Source organism: Nicotiana sylvestris, chromosome 3 (assembly GCF_000393655.2).
Source record: "Nicotiana sylvestris chromosome 3, ASM39365v2, whole genome shotgun sequence".
Classification (NCBI taxonomy): Eukaryota; Viridiplantae; Streptophyta; class Magnoliopsida; order Solanales; family Solanaceae; genus Nicotiana; species Nicotiana sylvestris.
In genome coordinates, this window is record NC_091059.1 from 111,636,124 (window position 1) to 111,656,300 (window position 20,177).

Consider the following 20,177-nt stretch of genomic DNA (forward strand, 5'->3'; position numbering starts at 1 on the left):
ATAAACTGATTTGCCTTCCTGGTCTGAGATAAATTGATAAATAATAGATTACGAATTTGGAGACTTCTTAATATAAAAAGGAATGTTTACTTGATTCTTGACTTACTTGAATTTACTGTCGTTTTAATAAATTCATGATTATTCGCATTATTAATATATTGCTATTGGACTACTAGTAAGTGTCGAAGTCGACCTCTCGTCTCTACTTCTTCGAGATTAGACAGGATACTCACTAGATACACGTTGTTTTCGTACTCATACTACACTTGCTGTGCATTTTTGTTGCACAGACGCATGTAAGTCTAGTGGCCTAGTTTGACGCAGCGACATGGTTGATACTGGGACTTAGGCGAGCTGCACCTCTCGAGATGATCCGCAGCCAGCAAAGTCTCTTTCAGAGTATTGTACTATATTTTCTTTTCTGTCCAATTGTATTCCGGACAGTTGTTGTATTACATTATTTCCTAGAAATTGCTCATGCACTTGTGACATCGGGTTTTGGGATGATTATGGGGTATTATGTATTAACTTCTAAATATTCTTTTATTTATTTTGTAAAGATTATCTTTTACTAGCCAAATTGAAGGAAAATCATAGTTTTCACAATTATTTAAACGAGAATTTAATTAAGTATATATGATTGGCTTGCCTGACAGCGGTGTCCGACGCCATCACGACCCTTAGTGGATTTTGCGTCGTGACAATAATATTAGGAATGGGGATATTCGAGATAAGGTGGGCGTGGCTCCCATGGCCGACAAGATGCGGGAAGCGAGACTTAGATGATTTGGGCACGTGCATAGGAGAAGCATAGATACCCCGATTAGGAGGTGTGTGCGTTTAATATTGGCAGGTACGAAGAGAGGTAGATGGCGGCCTAAGAAGTATTGGGGTGATGTGATCAGGCAGGACATGACTCTGGATAGGAAGGTGTGGAAGTCGAGCATTAGGGTTGTAGGTTAGGAGGGGCTCGAGCATTTTTCTATGTTGTTTCCGGGGACGGGACTAGGTTGATAGTTGTTTATGTAGCTTCCACACTATTTTCTATGGCATTAGTACTGGTTATTGTTATTGCTTTTATATTTATTTTCTGTTTCTTACGATGCTAATATTATTCTATTTTACTGGCTTTTATTACTGTCACTGATCTATTGTCTATTGTTTATTATTTATTTTTTTCTTTTTGAGCCGAGGGTCTTTCAGAAACAACATCTCTACCCCTCTGGGATATGAGTAACGTTTACGTACACTCTACCTTACCCAAATTCCACTTGTAAAATTTTTACTGGGTTGTTGTTTGTTTGTATTCACACTTCGCACATGAGATCGGACGTCTCTTTCCACTTTCCATTAACCGTAAATAGTAAGGGTAATATTTATTATATCTTAGATGAGTAAGATAGAGAAAATAAAAAATAGTGCTTTATATACGTAAATATTTAAATAGTCTCTTAAATATTTTCTGGATAAGTTTTGGTCTTATAAATTTACCAAAAGTAAGGACTTTGGTCCCCTCAAATATTTATCAAACTTGTTTGGTAAATTTGATGGAACCGAAACAAAAAACTGTTGTTAGATTAAGAGCTTGTTTGGCCAAGCTTCTTAGAGGTTAAAAGTATTTTTTTTTTCAAAAAATACTTCTTGAAATTTTTGACATGTTTGGCCAAGTATAAAAAAGTATTTTTGAGGAAAGACTATAAATTCTAGCTTCTTTCCAAGAAGCAGAAGCAGAAGTAGAAAATTAATTTATTTCAGACAAAAATATCCTTGCAACAAATTTATATTTTTTAAATTATCCCTTAAATTATTTTTTTTTCTACCATACCTTTCTTCTCTTTTTTTCATTATTTTTTATTCTGTTTCTCTTATTCCTATGTGGAATATTCTCTCTATTATAACTATATCTCTTCTTTTATATAGTAATTATAAGAGTAGCTTTTCAATTTATATTGATTGATATATTTAAATTATCCTGTAAATGATAAGTAATACTAGGTACCCAATATTATTGATTGAAATAACTATATTTTATACTTATTAATTAAAACCTTAAATTTATATTGTTACTTATGTTTTATATTTTAGTTGAGTTCCTTTATAATAAATATTTAAATGCATATCTCTTTTTAAATAATATTAATTACAAACTAAATCTTTATTGTCCTTTTTTGTAATTTAATACTCAAAAGTACTTTTTGAAAAGATTAGCAAAACACATTTTGCTTACAAAAAGAACAACTCACTTGAATTGGTCAAACATAAATTGTTAGTTTGCAAAACTACTTTTTCGAAAAGTACTTTTAACTAGAAATATTTTTAAAATAAGTAGTTTTTGGCCGCTTGGCCAAACGGGCTCTAAATCTAAAAGGTTTGCCTCTCCTTTTAGTAAAAATTGCACTGGCGCCCTATTTGGTCTCCTCCTTTTAATCTGTATCCACTTTTGAATTTTTTTTAACTTGTACCCACTTTTTAAATAACTTTAGGCTTTTTTCTCCTCCTCCTCCTCCTCCTCCCCCTCCCCCTCATCCTCCTCTTTTTCGGGTGACAATGATTTTATATGGTGTTTGTGAAAATATTTTAAGCTAGTTTATGATATTTTACGGTGGTGAGCTGTTATGACGCTTTATTTTTTACTATTGCTTAGGGTTTCTTCTTTTGCTTTTCCTTAATTGCAAAATGGGTTCGTTAGATTTATTGTTGTTTTGACAAATTGATGATTGAGGTTTGTTCTTGATGATACTTGGAGGTTATCTTTCAAATTTGAGCTCATTTGGAGTAGATTTAGGTATTATATCGTATATTGGACTATCAAAATTCGAAAAATAAATTTCTGTTTTTGAGCATGAAACCATTGGTTGCACTTCAGATCTTTTGGCCTCAAGTGCATCTGAAGTGCAATTTTTTACTCAGACTTATTGGCCTTAGTGTAGCAAAATGTTTGTTGCACTTCAAACCTTTTGGCTTTAAGAGTATATGAAGTGCGATTTTTTACTTCAGACTTGTTGGCCTTAAGTGCATGAAATCATTGGTTGCACTTCAGACCTATTTGGCGGTAAGTACATCTGAAGTGTAATTTTTTCGCTTCAGCCTATTTTTATTTAACTTCAGACATGAAATTGATCACAAATAGGGTAAGTTTGCAATTTTTTTTGTAAAGTAGGTATAGGTTCAATTATGATCCCAAAATCGGATATAGATGCAAAAGGCCCCTCGTTTTAGCTAATCTTTTTTATAATTTGTCAAATTGAAGATACTATAAAAGGATTAAAATCATATTTGCCTAGAGGGCAAGAGCTAGAGAGAGAGAAAGGGCGGACCAAAATACGAAGACGATAAGGCGGTCCGAAAAAGATATTCAAAGCTAAAAAAGCTGAAGAGAGGCTTCCCCTTAAACCCTTTCTCCCTTCCTCCACAACCCCACAATCTGTCATCTGTTTTGAAATTCGCAAGGATAATTCTCCCTCTCAACTGCATTTCTCTCTAGCCCTTTGGTAAGCTTTCTCCCAAATATTCACTCAAATATTTTATGCTTTATTTAATCATCACAATTTTCTGCTTTACTGGTTTACTTGGTACCCACGAAAATTCTTCTCTACGACACCAAGATATGCGGTTTATGTTGGATTTCATTAAAATTTCTCTGGTTATATTGTAATATGGAATTGGGTTAGTTACTGTGTGCAAAACCCTAAATTTAGATACTTATTCGCCAAAACTTGCTGAATTAGTCCAGGGTTAAGGTTTTGTATTATATATAGTCCTTTTCTTTCCTTTGTTTTTTCTTCAAGTGTCTCCTTCCTGTGAATTTTCTAATTTTAATGTTATTTTAGCTCTAACGTGGGGTTGTTTTGGCTGTTAGCTATCGATGGCATCTCAACTAATTAGAGAATGGGCCGGAATACAGCAGTTTCCTGCTGCCACTCAATCCAAGTTGCTTGAATTACTGGGGAAACTGAAACAGGAGGTGCACATCTCTTTTTTAACGAATTCTCATTATAGGCCATGCTGATTTATATTGTTTGTTTCATTTTATGTGACAGTGTTTGAAAGAACACATAGTTATGTTAAAGCAAATTCTGCAGTTGCTCATGTTCTACATTCAAATCTGAATGGTCTAGCAAATGGTCAAGATAGGTGCTGATGATTGATTTCTTTCGCTGACCAGGTTATCTATTAGAAGAACTGTCACTAGTCCTCGTGTTATAGGTTTCTCTTACCTTGTGATCGGCATCCCATTCCCCTTAGTTGATAGGGTAGATGGTCTGTAGATTCTTGTGTAGCTCTTCATTGCCCCTGTAAAACTGAGCTCATAGAGGCAGTGTTGTCAAAGGCGCGCTTTAAGCGCGCTTAAGCCCTAAAGCGAGGCTCAAAACATGTTGAGTGCTTCACCTCGTTTAGCGGGCTCTTCAGTGTCATCATCAAGGCTCTAAGGCATACTTTTTCTTGCCAATGAGCATAACGCTGAAGTGGCAACACTAAACAATTGATATTTCACTTTATCATAATTCTTTTGTCAATATATTTGTCATTCATAATTATAATTATTAGTGTTGGACTACACATACATGTTTGTATTTTTTCTCCCTTTGCGCCTTTCTTCGTTAAAGCCCACACTTTATGTGCGCTTTGCGCTTAAAGCCCCAATAGACGTTAGAACTTTTTTGCGCTTTTCGCCTTTGATAACCCTGCATAGAGGAAAGTAAACCTTTTTCCAACGATTCCGCGTACTCCCTCTACTAGGTAATCATAAGAAAATATTGCAGGATGTTTCCAAAGTGACATCCGAACATAGGGCTAGTTTATCCGTTTTTAGTATTTTGCTGTTAATATTCATTTGTTTTGCGCATTATAAGTGCAAAATGGTTGGTTTTCTTGCTTGTACAATTTACATCTGATATGATGCAACTCCCTTTATTTAACTTGTTGTAGAATGTTTGTACCCTGACGATCCTAGTAATGGGGAAAGGTGGTGTTGGGAAATCTTCAACAGTGAACTCAATTATCGGGGAAAGAGCAGTTGCTGTTAGTGCATTTCAGGTATCTATTGTGGCAGCATTGGATTGAATAAGTGAAAGGTTTCTGGCCTTTCTTCTTGTTATGGATACTGAAATAAAGTTGTTGATTTTCAGTCAGAAACACCAAGACCAGTGATGGTTTCGCGTTCTCGAGCTGGGTTTACATTAAACATAATTGACACCCCAGGGCTTGTTGAAGGAGGATACGTCAATGACCAGGCTCTTGATCTCATTAAGAAGTAAGTGCTAGCATGTTGAAAATATTTAGGTGCTTGATCTTGTTCATGTATTTTTTCCCCCAGTTTGACTGCTCTTTTACTTCTTATATTCTCATCTAATGATCTTCTGGTAATTGGCCTCAAACAGGTTCCTCTTGAACAAGACAATTGATGTTTTGCTATATGTGGATCGTCTGGATGCATATAGAGTGGATAACTTGGACAAACAGATTGTGAAGGCTATTACTGAAAGTTTTGGCAAGGAAATATGGCGCCGAGGAATTGTGGTTCTCAGTCATGCTCAGCTTTCTCCTCCTGATGGATTGACTTATGACGAATTCACGTCCCGAAGATCAGAGGCACTTTTGAAAATTGTCCGGATGGGGGCTCGAATTAGGAAACAAGAGATTCAGGTAGGTCACAGTAGTGTACTTCCTCTTCTTGCTCGAAGTATATTTTCAGGAGGATCACAATCTTCTACAATTCACGTTCTCTTGAATCTAAATTCTTGCACACAATTTGAATGTAGATCCTTCCTTGTTATACTCTCCTGAGTCATGTATTCCTTGTTGACACTCTAGGACATACATGGTAGTGCCTCTCCTTAGGTCCTTCACCTCAAAGATGGCCTGTCTTTATCACCATTATTAGGAAGAAGTCGCTTCAGCCTGCGCCCTTGCTTCCTTTCCATGTCGAGTGTCTTCCTGCTTATGTTCATTGGAAAACTGGGATAACTAACCATCTCTTCTCCCTGAAATTCACTTAATGTGCTTATTTACATTCTACAACATAGCAGCTTCTGGTCTAGTTCATGGTCTTGACCTTCCCACACTGTTGTCTGACGGTATTCATAACTCCTCCCTTTCTTTGACTCTAAACATACTTACTACATGCTTTTTTTTTTGTGTGCATGACATGCATGCACGTGAGGAAGAGAGGGAGTTATAATCATCACGCCCAACATCAGCCAATGAAGAGCCTTTGCTCCTTAACCTTCTATGCAAAAGTTAATTTGTTCCTGGTACTTGTCTTTGTTAGACAGTCTGTTTATCTGCCAGTCACTGTAGTGTATAAAATGACCCTAATTTGAATATATACTTGTAATGGTCAGGGTCTGTGATACTGATCAAAAAGAGTTGGGGGAGGGGGGGGAGCGTCAAGGTTCTCTGATACACATATATGTTGTGCTTGCATTTACAAACGTGACTTGAACTTCAGTTCAGAAACTTGGGGAGGGACTGAGACAAAAGTTAAAGGCTGTCTTACCCTTCTTTTTGATAGTTAAATTTAATATATTGAAAACTAAACCAATGGGCAAAGAATTAGTCTCCTCTGTGAAGCGAGAGAATGGAAGTGGAAGAGGAGTTTTGCTAGCGAACCTGACATCTTGCTTGCAAGTTTACATGGATTCCCAGTGATAACAAGTTGTTTGCTCTTGTGATGCTTTTTGCACGACTACACTTTCATCTTTGATATATTGCTGTCTTTGCTGTTAGGCTGCTGCAATTCCTGTAGTTTTGGTTGAGAATAGTGGGAGATGCAACAAGAATGAAAGTGACGAAAAGGTAGGTTATTCTTCAATTCATTTCATCCTTTTGTGATTTTTTTCAGTATACTAAGCTTTTTAAAATGGTCTGTATTGTTCACAGATACTTCCAAGTGGAACTGCATGGATACCCAATTTAGTCCAAACTATTACAGATGTTGTTTTAAGTGGAAGCAAGGGTATTTTGGTTGACCAAAAATTGATTGAAGGTCCAAACCCCAACAATAGGGGCAAAGTGCTAATTCCTTTTATATTAGCATTCCAAGTGAGCTCTCAATCTGAAAACACTTTTTGTGCATTAGTAATTATTGGATTTGTTGTACGGCTAACTCCCGCTTTTGTTGTACCTTTGGCAGTATTTCTTTGTTGTGAAAAGGATCCAGAAGTGGATCAAGTATGATATTGCAAATGAGAGCAGCCCTTCATGGGCATAAGCAATTATGGGGGGGGGGGGGACCTCGTTTGTCTAGTGGGCATTTTCTTGCCATCAGCTTACCAGTTTATACTTTTTGGGTAAAGTATTAGTAGTTGTTAGTAGCCAGAGACACCAGTGATATGCGGCAGTAGGATTTCAACTTTTGTCTGCTGAGCGTGGCGTTGTGCCTTGGATACTATGGTTGGATGCTTGATTAGCAACTGAGTTATGTCATTCTTGTTCTTTGCGCATCTGCAGGTTGCACTTCTATTTTTCTTTCTTCGCTTATTGTATTAGCTGAATGTAGATGAGTATTGTCCTCTCTGTATTGTTCTTCTATTGGAACCTTTTGCAAATCTGTACCATCTTATGGCCTTCACTGTCCTTGGTTGGTTCCTGACTCGAAGCTTAAGCAGTTCGTTAAAAATTTCCAAGAGAAAATGCGTTGTGGAAGTCCTTTAAACGGTGATTTTAACACATAACAGGTTATTATTTGTCGTCAATAACTCACATCAAGTCAGTTTCTACACAAATTTAAACTGGGAGGTAATTGTAACTTTATTAATTTAATAGAAAAAGTTATTTATTTGCCTGAAAAATAAGTGGAGATATATAAAAGGAAATTGTTCCTTATCAGTCTAACCTCTGGACGAATCTAACACTGCAGAATAACTCCCTCAAAAGTGTTAAAAAGGCGTTATTTCTTACGGGAAAAGGAAGACTAGAAAGAAGAAAACTTCATTAATCGTACTTTCACGGGTCGTTAGGTTGGAAAATAAGTTATACTATCATTAATTATTTCGGGATTAGTTATTCCACCCTCCCATGGGGATAAAATAACACTACATCCCGATATAACTCAAGATATAGAACAATGATTAAAACCATAATGATCTAGTGTTAGTTTTGTATTTTCGCTTCGGTTGTCGGATTGGTTTGCTTGTTATTGTCCCTTCTCTTTATTTTTCCTGAGCTGAGGGCCTACCGGAAACATCTCTACCTTCGTAAAGGTTGGGGTAAGGTCTGGGTATATTCTATCATCTCCAGATCTCACTTGTGGGGTTACACTAGGTATGTTATTGTTGATCAAAACCATAATGAAAAATTAAATATATTAAATATATCCTTCGCTACAGGCCACTTAACACTATAGTACAAATGAAAATTTATAAGGAAAAATATTCACCACGCAGTGTAATATAATGCAGGTTGAATGATATTTCAAACCAAGGGCATTGAACTTTTTCATAATTATACGAGGGTGATTACGCCCAACTATGCCTTATAAAAAAGATAAAGCGATCGTTGCAAATATAATTCGGTTTACAAGTTCGGAGTCGAATCTCACAGAGAACTAAGGCTTAGCTACAGTTGTTGCCTATTACTAAGAAGACAAGCTTGAATAATTCCTAACTTATAAATATTAAGATTCTTGTGTTTAACTAATTAACTAACAAATTAAAATAGTAAATTAACAACTAAAGATACTAAGGGTTAGAGACAAGATTAAGGAGGTCTAGAGTTATGATTTCCCCTATTGTCGGAATCCTTCCCGCTACGTTTTCTATAAATTCGCCTAAGTATTCTCTACCGATCATGAGCGCTCTGACTGTTGTAATTCTCTCCCGAGTAATTACCACAATTTACTAGACATATTCTCCCGAATTACGCTAGCTGGCATTAAGTATGGCTCACTCGGATCGCACCCAAGGTTTCGTTATCCCTAATCCCACCTTTAAACCCTTCGTATTGATCCCTCATATACGTTAGGAGTGATGTTATTCAACAACTACCTAAATATGCACTTTCTCCCGAGTAATACACACTAAATAGGCACAGTCGATTGAGAGCTCTTCAACCAACCACAATAATAACGTAGTTGAACAAATAGAGAAAATACTACGACAAAACTATATTAACGTAACAGGAAAATCATCCTTCAAGAGGTTCCATCAAAACCCTAGATAACAATTTAGCTATTCATAATAGTATGCAAAACTACAATACTAGAATTCATAACCAATAATGAAAATAGGAAGAAGGAAGAGAAAAACTCGTAGAAGAATTCTCCGCCTTACTCCTAGTGTGTTCTTGCCTCCTTAGGTCGAATCCCCAGTCTCCTTAATCTCGTTAGGTCTAAATTATTTCAAAAGTATGTCCACCTCCTCAAAATAGTATTTTTACATGTATTTATACCAAGTAGGGTCGGGAACAGACGAAAATACCTTCTCCCGCGCGAAATAGGACAATCACTCTGTAAAATTTGCACTACCGCGCCGCATGGGGCGACGCATCATGCGGGATGGTAGTGGGAGAGTTCAAATTGCTGATTCTGACAGGCTGCAGGAAATTTTCACAGGCGCACCGCGCACTGCGGTAGTGGGAATTCGCAAAAATGTAAAACATGAAAGTTGTATCCCTTTCAAATAGCTTTCCAACGATATATTGTGGAGCCCAAACGGAGTTCTGAGCGAAAAGTTATGTGTATTTTACTAGACAATGCGCTGTATGTCCGCTCGATTCTCCGTTTCGTTCTTAACTATCGTCGGTTGAACCTCGAACACGATCCCGGCTTGATTCCTTGGGCTTTTACTTAGAATTCAAAATTTCAAATCACTTAAATTCATTCAATAATAACTACATAGCTCGGAATCACTCCTACAAGGCATAAAATACACAATTTAGTGCAAAACTCTAACGATTAAAGCTCAAACTCAATTAAAGTGCAGTAAATTAGAATGTAATAAGCTATTAAAATACACAATTATAGCCAATCATGAAAGGCCAAGGGCAACTACATAAATGAGGAATTGAAAAGCTAGAAAAACAAAATTAGATGGCTTAAATAGGAATCAAGGAAGATATAAATACATGACGAAGAAATTGGCCCCGTCATATACTTGTTCTTTGTTTCTTAAATTTTACTTTTTATTCTTTTCTTTTTCTTGCTGAGGGATAAATTCAGTAATTCGTCATTGAATAATGTTTTGTAAGAGTTTCTTTTTGTAATTATTAAACAGAAGATTACTGTTTTATAAATCACGAGGACAAAACGGTCTCATTTGTACAATCCAATTAGACCTTATTCCCTGTTAATTATACAAAAGAGAAGAAACTCACAATTCTCTGTTGATGAAAAAAAATAGGAAAAAGAAAAAAGAAAAATAACTTAAATATTTCTCCGTCTTAAATAAATAAAAAGAAGAGAAATGACCTACCTTACCGTTGGGGAAATTAAATGAACGGACGTCTCCCTAAGCATAACCGTTAATTTGGCGCGAAATAGCCATTAACTCATTCTCAAGAAGCTTTCCTCCTCTTCTCTTCTTTGTTTGACTGCAATCGAAACCCTGAAAATTGAAAAAAAAAATTAGCTGCGATTTTCAACAATGAATGAGATTAATTATGACAACTCACTAAGAAGACTTGAACAAGATTGGTACTCTCCAACTCGTCTTCTCAGCAATCCTGTGGACTATGACTTCCCTGTAATTTCCCCGTTCCCTTTTCTTTAAACTGTTTTTGCCTATTGCCTTTGTTAATTACTGCTACTAATCTGTAATTTGATGAATGAATATATGATGTTTGTGATGAAGGGAGATAGATTTATACCCAATAGAAGCCTGATGGATCTTGATCAAGCACACACTTTACTCACCAACAGAACCAACAATATTCTCGGAAAACCCAAGTTCAATGTTAGTTTAATTTTTCTTGAATTTCTGATCCCACATTTATTTAGTTGATTGCTTGTTTAGTATGATCGTTATAGGATGAATATAGAAGGAAGATGGAGGAAAATCTAAAGTTGGATGTGGAAGGAAGACCATTCAGAATGCTGGTTTTTAGAGGGAGTCCCAAATCCAGTAGACAATCTACCCGTCTTATTGATGAAATGCGCCGTAGTGATGAAGAAATTCCCCTCCAAACTCATGACCATAGGCGACATCAGAAGTTTCGCTTGGTAAAATTTCATGTTACCTTTTCAAAATATTTGCTAGTTTCAGTGCAATAGTGGAGCCAAGAATTTTGCAAAGGGTGTTAAAAATTTAATACTATATATTTATAAAAGTTATTTTTGACCTATATACATAGTATAATTTTCCGATCAAGAATGTTCTAACTGAACACCTTTCACTCTATGTGGCTACGCCACTGTTTCAGTGTACTGTTTTAGACACAAGGGATGCACGTTTAACGTATTGGGAGATTATTTTGCAGAAAGAAACTAGAATTCTAGATGCTCCTCTATTGTCAGATGACTATTACTCAAATGTCATGGATTGGGGAAAATCCAACTTACTTGCCGTTGTTCTGGGAAGAAAGCTATACATCTGGAATGATGAAGTGAAAAATGCACAGATACTGATGGAAGTGATGCGCGAACATGATTATCCTACTAGTGTAGCATGGTCTGATGATGCAAAAATAGTAGCAGTTGGGTGTATATCCTCCAAACTGCAGCTCTGGGATGCTGAGACTTCCAAACTTGTAAGAACTAGTTAATGTTGTTCACATTGTAGTAGAAAATATGTTCTTGTTTCGATTAAGTAATCGACTCCTTTGATCGCATTATTAGGTGAGAGATCTGCAAGGCCATAAGAGTAGAGTGGGTTGTGTTGCATGGAATGGTCATATTTTAACCTCAGGGAGTAAAGACAAAGCTATTGTTAATCATGATGGTAACTAAGTCTATAGCTGCAGAATTTTCTTTTATACTGATTTAGTTAATAAATCTCTCTTGTAAAATAGGAGCTAATCTTACTTGCGCGTCTAATTGGCAGTGAGAGCGAGAAATAGTGTGGTCTCTCTAACGAGAGTACATAGAGGGGAAGTGTGTGGCGTGAAATGGTCTAGCACGGGGAATGTACTAGCTAGTGGTGGCAATGACAATCTTGTGTATATATGGGATTTTCGCAAGATGAGCTCAAGACACCATATGCACAAGTTCAATGAACATAATGCTGCAGTAAAGGCCATAGCTTGGTGTCCATATAAGAGCGATGTATTAGCCTCTGGAGGGGGGATAAATGATGGATGTCTTAAGATCTGGAACACTAAGAAAGGGACATGCATCAGTACCACTGAAACTGGATCTCAGGCAAGTTTGAACATCAAATTTGCCATCTTATAGCATTATATGCATATACTCTGAGACTGCATGGATATAGACAATATCTTTTCTGATATTTTGCCAAAAAATATATTGTGCTGTAGTTTCATCTTCTAAACATGTCCAGCCACAGTGGCAATGATATTTCAGTTGATTCAGTATAGATGTGTCACAAATTTCCATCATTAGTTTGATTAATACAAAGTTTCCTCATATACATGGTGTTACTGTGAATGAAATTGGCAGATTTGTGGGATTCAATGGAACAGGCATCACAAAGAGATATTAAGTGGCCATGGATTTGGAACGACTGAACGTGGTTGTAAGTTGTGCTTATGGAGTTATCCTTCCATGGCTAGAATAGGAGAGCCATTGCATCATGCTAATTCATCAAGAGTTCTGCATCTCACCCAGGTGAGACTTTACACATCAAACAAAATAGGAACAATAGTTTTTTTTCTCCAAAATTTGAGACAGTAACATTCCTTCCCTTTCATGCAGAGCCCTGATGGTTTGACTGTGGTATCGGGTGGAGCAGATGAGACTATTAGGTTCTGGGAGATATTTGCCCCCTCGCAGAATGACAGTGGAAACAATACAGATTTGGATAATCTCTTGTCTCTAAAGGCATCTGCAGTGAGATAATTAGTTGCTTAAACTTTGAGATGATAATGTAGCGAGAAATAGAGCTTTAGTGGTGAATATTGTCTGTATGCCTGGATAGAATTTTATCCTATGGTAGAAAAGAGCTATAGTACATTTTCTTCAATTCCAGAAATGACAACCACTCACCATAAGAAGCATACTTGGAGAATATTATGGTCAAACAAATATTGAAACTTCATATTTGGGAGACTGTTTTACAAAGGACATAAATAAATGCATAAATTATAAGGTAAAAATCTATCAGGCCCTTCGTTGAAATCATGTCCTTGTACAAAAGCCAGGGTATCAGGCAAAATCTTTTCACATTTTTTTTTTCTTCCCGTTTTTTGAATTGTATACAAATCAACGATATTGCTTGGTTGGAAGAAGATCAGATGACTCAATGACAACGAAAGATTGAAGAAACAAACCAAAAGAAAGTTGTCAAGGTGGCGTCAAATTGTTCATCCGAGGAATCTGGAGATTTTGATTGCTTAAGATGTACAATGCTTGTTATGGTGCTTAAGTTGGCTAAATTTCAAAGAACAGTACTCCACTTGAGCAGCATTGAACCTATCCCCTCCGCTTGGGCTTGTGTCATTTCTCTTAGTAACCGCCTGAAAGGCCAAATTTATCAAGCAACAACTTTGCTCCAAATTCCTCGAGTCTTTCATGTTTTCCAAGGCTGTACAGATCAGATTTCTCCATTGCCAAGAGAAACAGAAAGCATGAACCTCATGGCACTCTTAATCAGATTCCAGAGGCATCTAGCGCCAGCTAGCGTTGTCATGTACCATATGCAAACCATTATTCTTCACAACAGAATGTGGTTAAGATAATAATTGAAGAATTGGTAGAACTCTTATGTACTACAGATTACTAGGATCTCTTTCAGATGCACAAGTTTGAACCAATCCATCTGACTGTGATTGGCCTAAGATTCTCTTCTTAACAAATTCAGCTTCCTTAGTCCTTCCTTCAGTTTCAAGAACAAGTCCTAACTCTTCTAAGCATTTTAAAGGTTGTTGGACTCCTTTCTCGAGCAACTCATAGTACATCTCAAATGCTTCTGAAGCTCTACGCGCTTTGCAGAGAGCAGACAAAACAGTACTGCATGTATCTACGTTCAGAATATGATCCTTGCTTAAGCTGAATAACAATAGGTCACGTGCCTCCAATAACTTTCTACACTGGCAAAGGGAAACAACCAAGCCTTCCATATTTACCATGTATCCATTTTCGTAAAGACACCTAACAATCTCAAAACCTCTCTCCCTTAATCCTGTTTGGAAGAGTATCCTCACAGTATCAGTTGAAAGGCTAATGCTTTGTCTAACTTTGTTATCTAACATTAGTTTCACCAAGGAAGCACATTCAATTGTACAATTCTTCTTGATGAGTTCCGTAAGAATTTGATGGAAAGTTGAAGCTCTCGGAAGATGGGAGCTCTTCAACATCCTCTCCAGCGTATCATAAGCAACCTTGGGATCATTCTTTTGCAGCAGACCTTCAATTAGGGACTCATAAATTTCAATATCAGGTACATAATCTCTCCTCAACATCAAAACTAAGAGTTCATGTGCATCATTAAATGTGCTTTCTCTACAGTGCCCCATAATCAAGATTCGATAAGCCAAAGGATCCTGAGTTCCTCTTCTCATTAGCTGCCTGAACACTTTCTCGGCCTTCTTTGTCTTGCCAATCTTACACAAATGCTCAAACAAGGGGTTGTATGCTGCAACAAGTGGTTTACAGCCGTCATCACAAAGCAGAACCTCCGTTTTCATTAGTTTATCAAATAATTTCTCTGCCCTATCAAAGTACCCCTTTTGACAAAAGCTCCGTATTAAGATGCTATAGGTTGCTGAATCAGGTTTAACCTTTAAGTCCGACATACTCTCAAAAACTTTCATTGATTCATCCAAATTTCCCACGTTGCAATGATAGGTAATCAATGTGTTAAAAGTACATGTATCTGGAATAAATCTTCCACCTCCTAGAGTCCTCTCCAAGATCTCTTTTATTCTGTCAAACTTTTGAGCCTCACAAAGACCTTGTACAAGAGTATTATAAGTAATACTTGTCGGTTTTAGACCAAGATCAATCATTTCCTTAAAAACATCAAGAGCATGTTCAACCTCTTGCTTCTCACAATACCCTCTAACCAAAGTGGTGTAGCTTACAACATTAGGACTCAATTGATGACCCCTCTTGACCATACCCTTTAACACATTATGTGCAATCTTCACTTTCCCCGCCCTACACAAACCGTCAATAATCGTGTTGTATGTAATCACATCCGGTTCACATTCATGCCTCTCCATTTCCTTAAAAAACCTAAACCCTTGATCAACCATGGAATTCATACAAAACCCTCTGATCAAAATGTTAAATGTATATGAATCAGGCTTTGCGCCATACGTCTTAAGCATTTCATCGAACAAGTCGTAGACCATTCCAGTTCGACCCCTCTTCAGCAAAATCGTAAACAAACTGTTAAACGTGACCACAGAGGGTGAAATTCCAAGTGATTTCATCGTTTTAAACACCTTCAATGATTCTTGAAAAAGCCCAGCTTTACCATAACTTCGAATCAAGGTGTTAAAGTACTTATCTTGAAGCGGTACAGTACCATTAGACCTTGTGGGTATAGAGAAAAGGAAGTTTCTTGCTGAATTTAGGTTACGGGCATTGCCAAGGAGTTGCAACATGAGGAAATAGGATTGATGGGTGTGTGAAAAACCCAATTTTTGGGTCCAGTTGAAAAAGTTAAGGGCTTTAGAAGGTTTCTTGATGAAGCGGAGTGTGTGGAGGACAGTGGTGTGTGAGAGAGAAGGTTGAGTGAGGGAGGAAAGTGAAGATTCAAGATTAGATGACCATATGTTTGTGTTGATGAGATTGGCCATGTTTGCAGCTGTTTTGGATTTGGAAGAACATGATGACGGTTTGGGCTTGGGAGGATTATTGAGTTGTTTACCATTTTTGGGTTTGTTGGTCTTTGTGGGATTGGCGGTTTGTTTGGAGAAAAGCTGCGAAAGAGTTGAAAGAGGGTGAGATGAAAGGTAGGGTAGTAATGTGGAAGAAGTACAAATGTGTTGGAAATGAGGAGCTGTGGAGATGGCGGACTTTGCTGGTGGTAGTGACGAAAAAGGAGCAATCGCCATGAAATGAAATCCCGCTCAGGCCATTTGACACTTGGAGTTTGCAGGTTAATTGAACAAAGTGAGTTCATGGGTTTTCAAACAAATAATTACAAGAAAATACATATGACTCCACATCGTAACAAAAAATTATTCATATTTTTTTAAGTTTTACCCAATTTAACTTATATTATATATATTTTGAAAGTATTGGCAAATTAAAAACTAGTGTTGTTACAATCATTGCTTCTAAAAATTATGGACTTAAATATGTATTCTCACAACCATTCTTTTTACATCTTCTACATATACTTCAAAGGGTTGTCCGCCATTGCTGCTTCTTACCCTGTATCACCTAGTTGCAATGTAAGAAAGTTGAAGAGTAGAAGTCCACCAATGAAGGCCATTCAAAGCTTTGTTTTCGAAAATAGAATTTTTTGAATTTGTTAGTTGTTTGGATTGAGTGTTGTTCCAATTTATTGAAAATATCAAAAGGAGTTCAAAATTTAAATTTGAAGTGATTTGGAGTAGATTTGAGTTAAATTTTAGAAAAGACGCAAGGAAAAAGACGAAGTCAGTTTTTGTATAATTATGTATAATCTTGTATAATAGTATATAAACACATCTTATACACTATTATACACTTTTATACACCTTTATACAAGCGTTTGTAGATGAACTTCTTCCACAGTTTTCAGTTGCAATTCTTGTTCAAAACCAGTCCAAATCTCCATTTAAATGACTTCAAATTTTATATACAACCTCGTTATACTATTTCTAACAAGTCTAAATAACACATACTCCAAATTTCTCCCAAAATCAAATTAGAAATTTAAACCCACATGTTTAAGCTTGTTAAAAATTTAATTTTCACCATCCAAATGGATTTGGTTTGTTGAACTAATATTTGAGTCATAGTTACTGATTCGAAAATTAACTTAAAATCTTGAGCAATCTTTTTTAAAAATTAAATAGTAATTTCTAGAACCTATTGGAGCCATGTTGAATCTTAGCCTACTATTTTTGGGCTAGTTGATTGTAAATTGAAATATGGGCTATAAAATTGAGGGATTTTTTCATTCCTACACATTATTGGAAACTTTATTATCCTAAATGTTCTATTTAGTAAATTACCCTACCTACACAAGTTTTGTTTACAAAATATATACATTCCACCTTAAAAGGCTCCCAATCCATTATTAGTGCCTTCAATTAAGGGATTTAGTTCCACCTTAAATTACTTCCAGAATTATTCCGCATGTCCACTGTTATCCACGAAAAGTTTCTTGAGTTTTGATTAGTATGTTTTTTGGAATTAATTTTTTTTGATCAGTGTGAGTTCTGGTTGAGTTCAGTTGCATTTCTGGGTCATGTTGTATCAGCAAAGGGTATTCAGGTTGATCCGAAGAAGATTAAGGCAGTCAAGAACTGGCCTAGACCAGTATCATCTATAGAGATTCGGAGTTTCTTGGGATTGGCAGGCTACTCCGTCGGTTCGTGGAGGGGTTCTCATCTATCGCAGCCTCGATGATCAGGTTGACCCAGAAGGGTGCCCAGTTCAGATGGTCGGATGAGTGTGAGGTGAGCTTTCAGAAGCTCAAGACAGCTCTGACTACGGCACCGGTGTTGGTTTTGCCCATAAGTTCAGGGCCTTATATAGTCTATTGTTATGCATCTCGTATTGGGCTTGGTGTAGTGTTGATGCAGGATGACAAGGTCATTGCCTATGCTTCACGACAGTTGAAGATTCATGAGAAGAACTATCCGATTCATGACTTGGAGTTGGCAGCCATTGTTCACGCATGAAAATTTGGAGGCATTATCTGTATGGCGTGGCATGTGAGGTGTTCACGGATCACAAGAGTCTTCAGTATTTGTTCAAGCAAAAGGAGTTGAATTTGCGACAGAGGAGGTGGTTGGAGTTGTTGAAAGATTATGATATCACTATCTTGTATCATCCGGGCAAGGCCAATATGGTGGCCGATGCGTTGAGTAGGAAGTCAGCCAGTATGGGCAGTCTTGCTTATATTTCGGTCGGTGAGAGACCGCTTGCTTTGGACGTTCAGGATTTGGCCAATCAGTTTGTGAGGTTAGATATTTCTGAGCCTAGTCGTGTATTGGCCTGCACAGTTGCTCGTTCTTCTTTATTGGAGCGTATCCGTGGTCGACAGTATGATGATCCCCATTTGTGTGTCCTTAGAGACACGGTGCAGCGTGGAGGTGACAAGCAGGTTACCTTAGATGATGATGGAGTTTTGAGATTGCAGGGTCGAGTTTGTGTGCCTAATGTGGATGGGCTCCGAGAGTTGATTTTAGAGGAGGCCCATAGCTCCCGGTAGTCTATTTATCTGGGCGCCGCAAAGATGTATCAGGATTTGCGGCAGCATTATTGGTGGGCGAGAATGAAGAAGGATATCATTGCATATGTAGCTCGGTGTTTGAATTGTCAGCAAGTTAAGTACGAGCATTAGAGGCCTGGTGGTTTATTTCAGAGGATTGAGCTTCCCGAGTGGAAGTGGTAGCAGATCACTATGGATTTCGTTGTTGGACTCCCGCAGACTCGGAGGAAGTTCGACGTAGTATGGGTCATTGTTGATAGGCTGACCAAGTTAGCGCATTTCATTCCTGTGGCAGTCTCCTATTCATCCGAGAGGTTAGCTGAGATCTATATCCGGGAGATTGTTCGTCTTCATGGTGTGCCTATATCTATCATTTTGGACCGAGGTACGCAGTTTACCTCGCATTTCTGGAGAGCAGTTCAACGAGAGTTGGGCACCCAGGTTGAGTTGAGTACAACATTTCATCCTCAGACGGACGGGCAGTCCGAGCGGACTATTCAGATTTCGGAGGATATGCTCCGAGCTTGTGTCATTGACTTTGGAGGCTCATGGGATCAGTTTTTACCTTTAGCAGAGTTTGCCTACAACAACAGTTACCAGTCGAGTATCCAGATGGCTCCTTATGAGGCTTTATATGGTAGGCGGTGTCGATCTTCGGTTGGATGGTTTGAGTTGGGAAAGGTTCGATTGTTGGGTACGGATCTGGTTCAGGAGGCTTTGGACAAGGTCAAGATTATTCAGGATAGGCTTCGTACAACTCAGTCCAGGCAAAAGAGTTATGCAGACCGCAAGGTTCGAGATGTGGCTTTTATGGTTAGAGATCGGGTATTGCTCCGAGTGTCGCCTATAAAGGGCGTGATGAGATTTGGGAAGAAGGGCAAGCTTAGCCCTAGGTTCATTGGTCCGTTTGAGATTCTTGATCGAGTGGGAGAGGTGTCTTATAGACTTGCATTGCCACCGAGCTTATCAGCCGTGCATCCAGTGTTTCATGTGTCCATGCTTCGGAAATATCACGGTGATCCATCCCATGTGTTAGATTTCAGCACTGTCCAGTTGGACAAGGACTTGTCTTATAAGGAGGAACCTGTATCTATTCTAGACTAGCAGGTTCGTCAGTTGAGGTCAAAGAGTTTTTCTCTTGTTTGTGTTCAGTGGAGAGGTCAGCCTCCTAAGGCATCGACCTGGTAGTCTGAGTCCGATATGCAGAGCCGTTATACCCATCTTTTCCCCGACTCAGGTACTTCCTTCTTCTGTCCGTTCGAGGACGAACGATTGTTTTAGAGGTGGAGAATGTGATGACCCTACTTGTTTTAAAATGAAATTTCCGTGTTCTGAGGCCTTGAAAACCTCATTTAGAATCATCTCGATTTGCATGCGCAGTCCAGGCGCGTAGCCGGAAAGCTTAAATATGCTATTCTGTGAAAACAATAAGTTTTGATTATAAAATGAGCTAATTTGACTTTGGTCAACATTTTGGGTAAACGGACCCGAACCCGTGATTTGATGGTCCTGAAAGGTCCGTAGGAAAATATGGGACTTGGGCATATGCCCGGTATCGAATTCCGAGGTCCCAAGCCCGAGGAATGAATTTTCAAAGGAAATTGTTTAAAGTAATTTGAAATGAAATTTGATTAGAACATGATGGTATAGGGCCCGTATTTTGGTTCCGCCACCCGGTCCAGGTCTTATATATGATTTAAGATATTTATGTGGAATTTGGTAAAAAACGGATGTCATATGACGTGA

At 37.8% G+C, this 20,177-nt stretch overlaps 3 protein-coding genes across 4 annotated transcripts; 2 read left to right on the forward strand and 1 right to left on the reverse strand.

Annotated features, from left to right (window-relative positions):
* Positions 1-3,285: 3,285 nt before the first annotated feature.
* On the forward strand, positions 3,286-7,559 carry LOC138888746 (translocase of chloroplast 34-like). Its single transcript, XM_070170947.1, has 8 exons — positions 3,286-3,491; positions 3,860-3,964; positions 4,930-5,037; positions 5,130-5,254; positions 5,382-5,646; positions 6,730-6,798; positions 6,883-7,044; positions 7,136-7,559. The coding sequence occupies exons 2-8, from the start codon at positions 3,866-3,868 to the stop codon at positions 7,211-7,213; spliced, it is 906 nt and encodes a 301-aa protein (XP_070027048.1). The 5' UTR covers positions 3,286-3,491; positions 3,860-3,865; the 3' UTR covers positions 7,214-7,559.
* A 2,940-nt stretch (positions 7,560-10,499) lies between these two features.
* On the forward strand, positions 10,500-13,005 carry LOC104211760 (cell division cycle 20.5, cofactor of APC complex-like). 2 transcript variants are annotated; one of them, XM_009760875.2, is made up of 8 exons: positions 10,500-10,682; positions 10,791-10,892; positions 10,967-11,158; positions 11,416-11,685; positions 11,774-11,876; positions 11,979-12,295; positions 12,554-12,721; positions 12,809-13,005. In XM_009760875.2, the coding sequence occupies exons 1-8, from the start codon at positions 10,584-10,586 to the stop codon at positions 12,950-12,952; spliced, it is 1,395 nt and encodes a 464-aa protein (XP_009759177.1). In that variant the 5' UTR covers positions 10,500-10,583; the 3' UTR covers positions 12,953-13,005. The 2 variants fall into 2 exon arrangements, with proteins under 2 accessions (XP_009759177.1, XP_009759178.1); XM_009760876.2 differs by lacking the exon at positions 10,791-10,892 and having other exon boundaries at positions 10,597-10,682; positions 10,953-11,158.
* A 118-nt stretch (positions 13,006-13,123) lies between these two features.
* On the reverse strand, positions 13,124-16,146 carry LOC104211759 (pentatricopeptide repeat-containing protein At1g02060, chloroplastic). The gene has a single exon (XM_009760874.2). The coding sequence runs from the start codon at positions 16,114-16,116 to the stop codon at positions 13,822-13,824; it is 2,295 nt and encodes a 764-aa protein (XP_009759176.1). The 5' UTR covers positions 16,117-16,146; the 3' UTR covers positions 13,124-13,821.
* Between the last annotated feature and the right edge of the window lie 4,031 nt (positions 16,147-20,177).